This window comes from Pholis gunnellus (genome assembly GCF_910591455.1).
Source record: "Pholis gunnellus genome assembly, chromosome: 11".
Classification (NCBI taxonomy): Eukaryota; Metazoa; Chordata; class Actinopteri; order Perciformes; family Pholidae; genus Pholis; species Pholis gunnellus.
Genome location: NC_136538.1, coordinates 10614052 through 10626897, shown reverse-complemented (window position 1 = coordinate 10626897; position 12846 = coordinate 10614052). Strand labels below are relative to the sequence as shown.

Genomic DNA, 12846 nt, shown 5'->3' with positions numbered 1-12846 from the left:
TCCCCCTTTTTTAAACAGTGCCCCATTCAAAAGTTTCTAAAGCCACCCCACCATATTTATAAAAAATAAACTGCACTTTAACAGAGTGTTATCCAAAGATAAGTTTCATCCGTAGCTATTCCAGCCATCCTGATAAGCCTAATAAAGCATGAGGCAAAGTGCTGGCTACTAAAGCACAGCTAATGCTTGAAAAGCAGCACTAATCCAACAATCGACTATTAGAATAAGTGTAACCACTTATTTTTCACATTCCGTCACGCAATTATGAAATTTTAATGTGACGCAGATCTAATTTTGAAATTGTGTCCGTATGCTTTTTCTTGCAAGTCTCTCCCTGCTGTGCGTGACCTTCGAGGTGTGATGTGATGCCCAGCGTGGTGTCGAGCATGAAGACGTGGGCTGACTCATAGAAGTCCACTTGCATAAATTAGTCCCACTCTCTCCCTGTCGGTGTTTCTTTTTTTATCCTACAGAGTTAAACATGCAGGAACTCGACACTGTGCTCGGCTGAGAGGCTGGCAGGGAATGCGAGAGTCTTGGTAAACAGTACCGGGAGGTAACCTCTCCAGGGGACTGAGCGTGTGTGTGTGTGTGTGTGTGTGTGTGTTACACAGCAGCAGTGAGAAGGTGTTGCTGCTCTGTGGTCCTGGGTCACAGTGGCAGTGTGGAGGAGCAGGATGAAAGAGCTGTAAACGGGGTCAGAGTCGCTGACAGGAGAGGAGATGTAGCTCAAACTGGAGTAAATGGGACCTCGGCTCGTTGTTGTGTTGTCTCCTGTGATGTAAAGTGTCGTAAAAGCCAATGTAGTTTAACAGCAAAGTGGCTTTGTGTTGTATTTTCAGTCTCCTTCTCCCAGGTAGAGGTTTCTGCTATGAAAAGGGTTTTCGAGTGGAACAACAAACATGCATCCTGCCTGAGCTTCGTCTTCATCCATGGATGACTGTGGCTAAGTGGAGACCAGGGCCGTCCTTCAATCAGAGGATCGGCGGTTCAATACGTCCTTGAGCAAGACTTAACCCCAAATTTGCTCCCGCAGCTGTGTATGATAGCATCTGAATTGGATAAAAGCGTCTGCTAAATGACTGTAATGTAATGTAAATGGAGGCGCCTGTTGATCACTGCATACAGATAGACTTGACTTGGTTGTACTATTAGTTTCAATGGAGCACACCGACTGTTATAGACAATATAAATAAAACTAACTAGGTTGGTTTAACATGTGTGTCATCCAGTTTTCAGTTGGTCTGTCTTTCTGTTGATGAGTCTTTTAAGTCTGAGCTACACAACTGTGTAAAACTAGGGAAGGAAGAAACTGTATTTATGAAAGTCCCAGTTTCCATGTGTGTCTCCCTCTGTGAATTCTTATTTAGATTTTAATGAGTCAACATAAAAACACATTTTGCTGCAGAGAAGACCGGGCCATAAAAAAATACAGCTGCAGCTTCAGCAGCATATTTTGATGAGAAATGTCTTTGTCTTTTCTCTAACTTCAGGTTTGATTTCTGGCATTTTAAAGGGTACACCATTTAGACAGGCTTTTTTTCTTTTTGTTGGTCTTTATCCAACATGCATTGGAAAAAGAAAATGATGATTCCTTTCAGGGCTATTTACAGCCTCTGTGTAGGGAATTGGGATATGCTGCCGTCAAGTGCAAAAGAGCGTACAGTATGTGATCCTATTTCCAAGTCTGTTTCCTTCCTTCTAATTGTTGATGCATTTGAATTCATTTATTTGGCTTCATAACAGAGTGAACATAATTAATGTCTCTCTTTTCGGATATCCAGCAGAGCACCAACAGAATGAAATTGAGATAATGTATAGTTGACAATAGAAAGTGTTCCATTACAAGACAAGTCCTGCATTCAACATTGTACCTAATTAGAAGTAAATCTATATAAATTATATTGAAAGGACCATAACAGCACTTTTGTATGATTTAGCTCTAAAACTCATAGGGTATACTTTACATTTCAGCTAACACATTTGCTCTATCATGCATCCACTGGTTTCCATTCATTTCCTTAAAAACGTAGTTGCAGAGCATTGTAACTTGCTTAAATAGTGTAATCTATGGCTCAACTTTCTATACATTGTTGTCAACATGATTGTTGAGAGTTGATGCAGTGCAGCCCTTTCAAATCAATCGGCACCTAAACTAGATGTCCAAACCTTGTGGAATTATTAGAAACACATGGACACCTTGAATCACAAAGGGACACATTTAATACGATTTAATTATGCAAAGTATGCTGTTAAATTTGGAGAACTGCACAATTTCCCATCAAAGCTATCAAGATGAAAAGAAAAATGGACCAAAGACTGTTCTCAACTGTAAATGCAATTCTGCTCCCATGAAAGTGGATCTTTCACAAACACAACCGAGTGACAGCTTGACTTCACTGTCACTTTGACTCCAGTACTTGAGTATTAGACAGGTCTCCGCCCACTCAGCGTCACTTCTTCGCAGCTTCGCTGTCAAAGAAAATTTCGCTTGAGTTTCACTTTGTTCAATCTCCCGGACTGGAAGCATCCTCACAATTACGACAGCACCTGAAGGCAGCAGTGGGTCCTGTTGAGAGCACAGGTGGAAAAAGACCGTAACATTATTTAGCCTTGGTCTCGCATGTAAGACTTTCCTAGGTGTTATATATATAAATATATTCAATTTAGAGCAGATTCAGCAGAGTTTTCTTTCTCTTTATTTCATTTTTTAATCCCGACGTGAGTGGTCCGGTGTCACGCATGGCTCCCCGGGCGGTCTGGCTCCTGGTCGCTCTGTCCGGTGTCCTGAATGTGCGCTCCTGCTGGGCTTATACCTGTCCCGCCATCTGCCGCTGCAGCGCCGACACTTTTCAGTGCAGCAGAGACACTCAGCTGGCCTCTCTGGCAGGAGCAACGTCCGTGCCTCGACTGTAAGTAACCCAACTTTCCCCAGATTCAGTGTTGATTGTCTGTGGTAACTTTTAACATTTGTTATTACACTTAGTGTCACTTTAAGGGTTTAAAAAAAAACAAATTTTAGGATGAATGTAATGTTTTTAAGGACAATCTGAATTGTTAACAACTTTACTTATGAATCTCACAGATGGCTCAAACATCTGCCCTTGAAAGAAGTCCCCACTCATGCCTTTAAGGAGCTGATCAACATTACAGTAATGTAAGTCCCTTTATCTCTTTTTATGCTTTTGTTGGGTGAAGAAATATATGTTAAAGTTGGGTTTAACTCAGGAGAAACTTTAGCCACAAGCAAAGGAGAATGCTGACTATTCAAACTTGAGTGAAACACTGGCAACATTCAACATTGTTGCCAGTGTTAAAGTTTGACAATGTTTAGACATTAAATTCAACTAAAAACATTGGACTGCCCCTCAATGAACATTGACAGATATATTATTAGTATCATGTGCTTTCCACTCTGAGGAAATGTAATGGACTGGACAAAAGAAAAATAAATCGATCGGCCTTTCACAAGTCCTTGGCAAATTAACCTCCAAACACAGTTCAAGAATGCTCTCCCTGTAGCGCCACCTGTCGGTCTGTGTGTGCAGAGCATTCACAGTATGTCCATTTTGGATTAAAGAGCAAAACCAAACTACTGTAGCCTAAAAACGATAAGATCAGATCATTTATCCAATTAGAAGCATATTGTAGCACCAAAATATCTGCAAGACAGGTACACACATGCACTTGCCTCTGACAATTCACAACTGAAGTACAATTTCATAAAACATTGTGGTACTATACAGTGTGATGTTTGTACATATTTTCTCTGAGTGCTCTTTGAAACCCGTAAGTGTTTTATTTTCCGCTGTTCCATTGTTTTTGTGATTTTATGTCCTTTAAAACGACTCACATGTTGTAGTGTCTAATGTTAAATTGTTAGAAACGTGGTCTCCAGCAGTGATATTGAAAAATAAATTATAATACAAAAAAAACAAGGTAAGTATATTTGAGAGTCATTTTTATATTTGAAACTTATTTTTTTAAATACATATATTTTTCTGTTATGACACACTGACTAATAAAGAATATACTGTTACATCAGATGTTTGCTAGATGCTTGTACAGAAATAACAACAGTGGAAGAGGTGAACATTTGTTTGTGGCTACTTATTATTCCCTAATATAATTGCATTTCACTGCTCTGGAGTTTACTTCCTATGAAGAATTACGTACGAATGCCATTTATCTTCTTATACAATTTATTCTGCATGAGCAGCCTGCCCTGTAGGTATTAGTCCCATTCAGTAATGAGAGACTTAAGGTGAAAGTGAACGACCCGTATCCAGGACTCAGATGGAAATTATTCATAAACAAGCTGAAAAAGATATCCCACAGCTGAATGATGTATCTTACTAAAAAAACGACAGTCAAGTGAAAACAACCTCTTTTCATCTTAATAGCTGATCTCATCTTTATCATGTTTAGAGCTACTAGAGTCCTAAAGCCAGCACATTATCCTGAATGGGTTTCACCATTTAATTAACATATCACTTACAGTTTGATGAGCAGATAGTGTGTGCTCGCCTGTGGTGAAATCATTTTGAGGAGGTTCGTGTTGAGTGTGTTTGACTTTGCTCCACTCCTCAGGGACACGTCTTATCAGTCTCAGATACGCACAGTACCGACATAGTGTGTTCGTTAGGTTCAAATCTGGCCTCTGTTTGCAAAACAGTTTAAAGCGATAAAACACGTTTGGGTTTAAATGAGTCCTAAAGTTGTCATCTCTTGAGCCCCTTAGCGAGTTAGCCATAACTCCTGTGTCAAGGTGGAATGACATGCGTGTGTGGTTTGTCCCTGGTGACGCAAACCAGAAATCACTGCACAGCTTCAGCTAGATGTAAAAAAAAAAGAAGCTTTTAATGAGCTGTAAGTGGTAATTAGGACACTATACATAATGCAATCAGAGCAGGGCATGAGAGAAACAGAATTGAAGCAGTACAGATGGAGTCATTTAATTGTTTGTTTTTTTTGTTGTTGTTGCTTGAGATGGAAGCTAGGGCGACGTTAACCCAAGAAAAGGGTGCGCTGATTACAGTAGAGTGGGAGAAAACGATGATTACAAAAAACAAGAGGGAGAGCGGCTCGGTGGGGGAAGTCAGCCATGCCTCACATCAGAAAACAAAGTGTTCAAGGACGAACGGAGGAGTCTTGTTGACTTTGTTTGTCTCTGAACGTCTTTGTTTAGTCCTCCTTCTTAAACAGCTTCACTTAGTCTCCCCTGGCCCAGATGCATCCCTGATGTATGTTTGGAGCTTCTCCACACATGAGGTGAGTCATATTCGTGTGGTGCCCTAGAAGTTTTTAATATTCCCCTCGTGGTCCGTGTCCCGATATCAATCATCTCTGTCCTATTTCTAAAAGAAGTGCATTCAAAAAAAGTTGGTAAAGCTCCATGTTTGTTTGCTTGATCTGAGACAATTTCAGGCGTAATTTGTTTACAGGCTGTTATTAATCTGTTGACTGATGTGGAGCCATCTCTTTGTGCCACAGTGAGATCTCCCAGAGCGACTGCATCACACAGATACATAGACATGCCTTCCTCTCCCTCCACAGCCTGGCTCAAATGTAAGTGTACACTTTACCTTCCACCATACGTCCAATTCAAGCAGCACGATGAAGCCAGTTATTCATTTGAGCAGTTGGAAGGTGTTTTTTTTTTGCGTCGCATTCAAGTTTTAGTTTCTCAATCACAAAGCTGCGTGTTTAATCCCAGAGCGGCCGACGTACGCGTAGGCTTCACCGTGTTTGATTGTTGACAGCCAGTAATATTGTAATTACTGATGCCTTTCCCTCAACTTTTTATTCCCACAGTTTTGTGCGGAATATCAACAGTCTGAGGGTTATTGAAAAAGGAGCCTTTACTGACCTCCCCAAGCTGGAATATTTGTAAGTCATTCTGCTTCACATTGCATCATTACTCTATCTATCGCATCTATCTAAACCCCACTGACCAGCTGGTGGGTCAGTCAGTATAATGTGCTTCTCTGCAGCCATGCATTATTCAAACTCACACTTTAAACTCACACTTTACTTTAAATCTAGTGGATCGTTTGACCGTAATCCTACCAACTGGTCCCCAGAGGTATACGTTCTGTCGTATCTCACAGCATGCTTTATTTTTAATCTTTGCAATTTTCTCACGACTTCCTTATGACTTCATGTCATTGTTTTCTGTTTTAGTTAGTGCTTTTTAAAAATACCAATGTATTGGGGTCCTGCGAGACTCCAGTCAAAAGCACCCAACTCAATAAAAATGTATTGAGTTTGTGTTTGCCACGGATCCTAATTCAAAGTATCAATCACTCTCAGTATTAGGGGCACTCACATGTAGCACACATTTCATCATGTGTCTATTTTCATTTCACACAATATGCAAATGAGCTAACTTTCCTCAACTAATACTCATCAGTTTTCTTTTCAGATAACATTATTTGCTTTACTGTTTTGAGAAGAGATAATTGGTTGTTTCTGACAGTAGTTTGGTAGTCCTTGTATGTTTAATATCTTGGTAGTATGAAGGATAAAGCTTCGGCTATAAATGCTGTTGTGTGTGTGTTTGTTGGCCTCTGCTATGTACTTAAGCATCAAAAAGTAGTAATGAAGAGTTAGAAAAAGCCAATACAGAATGAATATGACACCGTCGGACAGAGCTGAATGAGATATTGTATAAATAGGGAAATTAAATGAGGGAAAGTGGATGTTGAAGGGTTAAAGGGGCACCCGAGCCAATGATGTCATCAGGGTTATCTTGAGTTTATACCTAAGACTTCAAATATCTGATAAAAAACCTGCGAGGAGAAACTGGGTTCATGGAGTTTGACACATGAGCGCATTTAACAGGCAAGGACGGTCTAGAGAAAAATGCTGTTGAGTTGCATTCTGGGATACATAGGATCCAGCATTTTGAGTCGTTCAACCTGGAAATACTTTTGTATTTATCTAGCATTCATCGCTGCAAATGAAATGTGAAGAATCGTGTTGAAGGTCGCGAGCAGACTGTGAAATGATGTGATGAACAACATTTAAGCTGAACTGGAAACATTAACTCTTACCTACTCTGACAATCTGAAACCCTCTGCTGCCTGTCCCCACAGGAGCATCACTAACACAGGGCTGATACACTTCCCAGACTTCACAACCATCTCTTCCCTGGTGCCAAATGTTATCCTGTAAGTAATCATATTTAGGAAAAATTGTGTTTTTAAATTGGATTAATGTCTTCCTGCATGTTCTTGTTATAATAACGCCAAGTGGAGCTCAAGTTGTTTATTCTGAGCCCGGTTTTACTTTTATCTATCAATGTCATGATGCCAGCTACCCCGCCGTAAACCCTCCGACCGGGTCACAGTTCATCAAAGTGCTCTTTTTATGTGTGAACGTGCATTATTTTGTCTAACTGATAATTAAGCCAAACAGCCCGGGTGAATGTTATCTCCTCTGTGTACAGAGAAATGGCAGAAAACATGAGGATTGACATCATTCCTGCCAATTCTTTCCAGGGTATCACAGAGGAGTATGTTGTCATGTGAGTACAGGAGCCACATTCTTTTTGCCACATTATCAGAGCTAAGGGCAACAATTTGTCACCATTTGTTCAAATTTGTTGCTGTGTCTCGATATGGTTGTGTCAGTTCTCAGACCTTGGTGCTTTTACAGCAAACGTGTTACATTGTGTCCTTGACAGGAACCTGTTTAGAAACGGCTTCAAGAGAATCAAATCTCATGCATTCAATGGAACCAAGCTCAACACACTGTAAGACTTTTCCCTCATAATAAACATAATCAATTAACAATAACAGAACAGGTTTGAGGACATTTCTGTTTCTAATCATAAAAAAACGGAGTGTACCAGTAAACAAACGTTACGTAAGACCAAACACAGATTGGATGCCCCGTTGTTTTCTTGCTCAATGTGGGACGGGGGACAAGATATGTGCAGACACACTGTAGTCTAAAAATAATGCTCATCTTCCTCAGTGTCACGCTGAGGAAACGAAAAGTAGAAGAAAAATGCTTTTAGGGGCATTGTTGGCCATTAATGTGTCATCTTACATTTTCTTTCATAGTGCATGTTAACTGCCAAACTGCTGTTGGAAGTGGAGGTCACTTGTTTTACAGTTGTTGTTTTTTATGTCTTGTAGGATTTTGAGAGACAACTGGTATCTCAGTGACATTGACGAAGACGCTTTTGAAGGAGCCACAGGGCCGAGTTCTCTGTAAGTGGCAATAATTCAAGTTGATAAAACCAACAAAACGAAAGAAAATGTCATGACAACTAGCCAGAAGTCAGCTTAAAAATCCTTTTAGTTAAAGCTGCATCTTTGGGCTCATTGGTGTGGTTGTTATGACCTGTTTTGGTTAACTCTCTGTGTCGATTTCGGCCACAGCAGACGCTGTTTCCAGCGACCAAACTCTAAAAAAACACATCTGTTGGACTGAAACAGATGTGTCAATCAGGAGCTGGTGCTCCTGATTTCATTTGGAGCTGAAATCAGGAGCTGGTGGAGAGTAAAACAGAGTAGATGTAATTCAAATGTTAAATTATATTGATTTAAAACGTACTGCATTTAAAATATTAACAACAGAACATGCCTAAAGTATCACAAGTTAAAGCCCTTATTATGCAGAAGAGCCACTTTCAAAATCTTTTCATTTATAGTTTTACATTTTTAAGCCATTTTTGTATTTTTTAGATACCATGAAGCAGAGACATGTGTTATTTGTGTTAATGTGTCATTTTGATCTTGTAGTTTATCAGCTCAGAGCTAATTTGAAGTACATTATATTGTATACTGTTGGGTAGTTTAATCTGTAAAAATACATCTTATTTTAGAAACTGAATATATGATTGACTATAAAACCTTCACTTGCAGAGTAACCAGAATCTGTCAAATATATGTAGTGGAGTAAAAAGTCAAATTTATATGTGAAACGTTGAGAAGCTCATGTAAAGTACTAGCACCTGAGAATTGCACTTGAGTAGATTTCAAAATAAAGCAGAAGATAAGAGGTTGAAATCAAAAGAGCACATCATTTATGATTGTGGGAAAGTTAAATACGAGAGAGGACAATCATACATTTGCTATCTTTTGTTGTTTCAAACAACAGCATTAAGGCGACCATATTTGAACTGGGACAGTGAAGCATGATTAATATTCATAACAATGTTTATCATTTCATTGTATAAACATTAGGACAGTGACAGCCTGTCTGTGTAAACAACCAACAAGGAAGGCAGGACTGCTGAATACTGATGAGTGAGCAAATAGCCCAGTCTGCTGCAGCTGCAGCTCACAAGGTCTCTAGATATGAAATATGTCCTCTTATGAATTACAGAAGCATTTGTGGTATTATTCACTGACACGCAGGAATTTTATTTTTCCATAGTGGTACTTCTGAATATTTTCAGATTGAATGAATGCCAGGTTACATGTAATGCAATCAAATGAGGGGGCGAAATGGATCCTGAATGTTATTTTTTATTTTGGGTCACATGTATTCAGTCCTTAAGAGTCAGTAATTATAACCTCCATTCTGTGGTGAAGTATTCTTGTTGTGAATGAGCATCTCTTTAGAAACACCTTGATGAATAAGTAAACTTTTACATTTGCGCTTGGCTGCCGCAGTCGCGATACCTTATGAGCTCCTTTGAGAGATTCAGCAGATTTGCCAGAAGCAGCATTTCTTACCACCATCAACAAAACACCTAATGGTGGTAAGACTGACTTTATATCCGTCCAACGGTTTAAATCACATGTGAATAGATAGACCATAAGCCGCTCCAGTGACTAGTAGTCCAATGCCTTATTGATTATTCACTAATCTTCACTGAAATATACGCCCGTGTTCTCTGCGTGTGTGAATCAGGGATGTTTCCTCCACCGCTCTGAGCTCCCTCCCCCCTACTGGGTTGAGGCAGGTGAAGTTTCTGAAAGCCGGCTTTGCCTTTGCTCTGAAGACCCTCCCTCCACTGGAGAGCCTGGCTGAGCTGCTGGAGGCCGAACTCACGTACCCAAGCCACTGCTGTGCCTTCCACACATGGCGCCAGAAACAAAGGTAACTGCTACCCAGAGACGTAACAAATATATTCACATCTGCATAAAGATAAAAAAGCTCTGTCCGGTGCCGTTTGGTAATTAGCAAAGAGTTGATTGAACTCGTGTGCGCTCTAACCTTTCCCCTTCTTTTTTCTTTAAAGGGAAAGTGCCTTGAAGAACTTCACAAAGTTGTGTGATCTCAGCGAAACTGAATTGTAAGTCACTTTACTGCCCACTGTACAAAATGATTGGTGTGTGTGTGACCGGTGGATTTCTGCTTTGTGCTGGTGAGATAGGAAATATTAATTTGTACACAAATACAATGAATAAAATATAAACTAAATATAAGTTGGCTTAGTTTACTGTAACTTTAAGCTAGCAGCACTCACTCTTTAAAGTATTTTTAAGTGCCATTTCGTTAAAATGAATATATTGACGGGTTGGGAGAGACATTATACGTTTGTAGGAAACAAAAATTTAAACGAAACAAAAAGATAAATAATGGGATGGATTGGAGAAATAAATGTGTCAAAAGAAATGACACCCACCTCTCCCACATGAAAATTGTACAAAAGAGGAGAGGGGACGGGGCTAAAGGAAGTCATACTAGGGACCACAGAAGAAGAAATAAAGGAGGCGTGGCTCTGAACTTCGACACATATTCAAACTAAAATAAAAATAAAATATAGCTCTAATACAGATACACAATATTTTTGTACATAAAATAATTGATTTCAATACAATCTAACTCTGGGATTTATCCAAAGACAAAGTAATCCCCCTCCAAAAAAGATATGTGAAATACCGTTCCTGACACAGATAATTCCCTCTGATCAATTGCTCTGTGATTTTTATAGTAATCTCACTATCTGTGTGTTCTTTAGAGAGCCCACTGCAGATGGCGAGGACCTTATCGATTACATCAACTTTCAGTACCCGGACCTGGAATTTGACTGTCTTAAAAACCCATTCGTCAAGTGCACGCCAAAGCAGGATGCCTTTAACCCCTGTGAGGACCTGCTGGGCTTCCCCTTCCTGCGCTGTCTCACCTGGATCATCACCATGTTCGCTGTGACCGGCAACCTGGCTGTTCTCGCTATGCTGCTAATTAGCCACCACAAGCTAACCATCTCCAGGTTCCTCATGTGTAACCTGGCCTTCGCCGACCTGTGCATGGGACTCTACCTGATGCTCATTGCCTTCATGGACTCCCTCTCCCGTCACGAGTACTACAACCACGCCACGGACTGGCAGACGGGGCCCGGATGCGGCATAGCCGGCTTCCTCACAGTGTTTGCCAGCGAGCTATCCTTATACACACTGACTGTGATCAGCCTTGAACGCTGGCACACCATCACCAATGCCATGCATGTCAACAAGAGGCTGCGGATGCACCATGTGGTGGCCATCATGGGGGCGGGCTGGGCCTTCTCTCTGCTGGTCGCCCTGCTCCCTCTTGTGGGGGTCAGCAGCTACAGCAAAGTGAGCATCTGTCTGCCCATGGACATCGACACAGTGGGCTCTCAGGTGTACGTGGTGGCTGTGCTCATCCTCAACGTCGTCGCTTTCCTGGTGGTCTGCTACTGTTACATATGCATATACCTGAGTGTCCGCAACCCAGAGCACTCTACCCGTCATGGCGACACCAAGATTGCCAAGCGCATGGCTGTGCTCATTTTCACAGACTTCGTGTGCATGGCCCCAATCTCCTTCTTCGCCATCTCCGCAGCCCTGCGCGTGCCCCTCATAACCGTGTCTCACTCGAAGATCCTGCTCATCCTATTTTATCCCATCAACTCCCTCTGCAACCCTTTCTTGTACACCCTCTTCACACGCGCTTTCAGGAAGGACGCGTGCCAGCTGCTGAGTCGCTGCGGCTGCTGCCACGCCAACAATGACTTCTACAGGTCACAGGCTCTGCCGTCACACCTCAACTCTACCCCAAGGAATCCTCACTCGCTCAGCTTCTATGCCTATCACATTAAGGATTGCTTTCTGAATAAGGGAGCCACATGACCACCAACACCGGGAATTGTATTTGAAACTTAAAGGCGGCATCTGCAGCTGAAGATGTAGCATTTCTTTAAAACTGTAGGTGAAGAGATTCTCAGTCTTGTACATGGCAGGCGTCAGATCAGATTTGATCGAGGTTAGTTTACAAAGTGAGAAATGTATCAGTCCGGACCAAGAGACCGCAAATTGAAGACAGCGAGTGCTGCAGCCTGTATTTATGCACAATAATGTGGCACAAAGAAGCAGATGGAGATGGAGCAGAGAATGGGGAACAAATAAAACAGGCCAGTTTATTTGCAAATCTATTCCGAAGCGCTGATGGTCACTTGTGTTATCAAGATCCAAATTATATACAGCGGCTTTTATGTAAGATGTTACAAGAAGAGACATTTAGTTCTGTTCAAGATCAATAAGTAGAATACAATGAGTTAAATGTGATCAAACGGAAGTCTTTGTTCCAGCTCATCAGAGATGAGTTTTAGTGCCATCCATTTGTTTTTTGTACTCAGGAGACTTAAAGACTGAAGACATGCCAGAGCAGCCCCAGAAACTCAGTTCAAGCTAAATAGTACTGCTGTTGGTTTATTGGTTTATTAACTGGATCCCCATTAGCTGCCGCCTTAGCGGCCGCTAATCTTCCTGGGGTCCACGAAAAGGATAAAACGTAATACATACAAAAGATGACATGAAACAAACAGTTAAAAATAATACAATCAAAATGGGATTTGAATAGAATTTGAATAAAATGTTTAAAAACGTGTTTATTAGTGTTTTACTTTTAACACTACTCAGC

General features: G+C 40.9%; 1 protein-coding gene across 1 annotated transcript; it reads left to right on the top strand.

The window, feature by feature from the left end:
- Positions 1–2742: 2742 nt before the first annotated feature.
- Positions 2743–12056, top strand: LOC306703073 (lutropin-choriogonadotropic hormone receptor-like; the record flags this gene model as incomplete). Its single annotated transcript, XM_079168902.1, has 11 exons — positions 2743–2912; positions 3086–3157; positions 5494–5568; positions 5815–5889; positions 7098–7172; positions 7451–7528; positions 7688–7756; positions 8145–8219; positions 9871–10059; positions 10202–10255; positions 10925–12056. 11 exons carry the CDS (start codon positions 2743–2745, stop codon positions 12054–12056), a joined length of 2064 nt encoding a protein of 687 aa, XP_079025028.1.
- Positions 12057–12846: the final 790 nt, after the last annotated feature.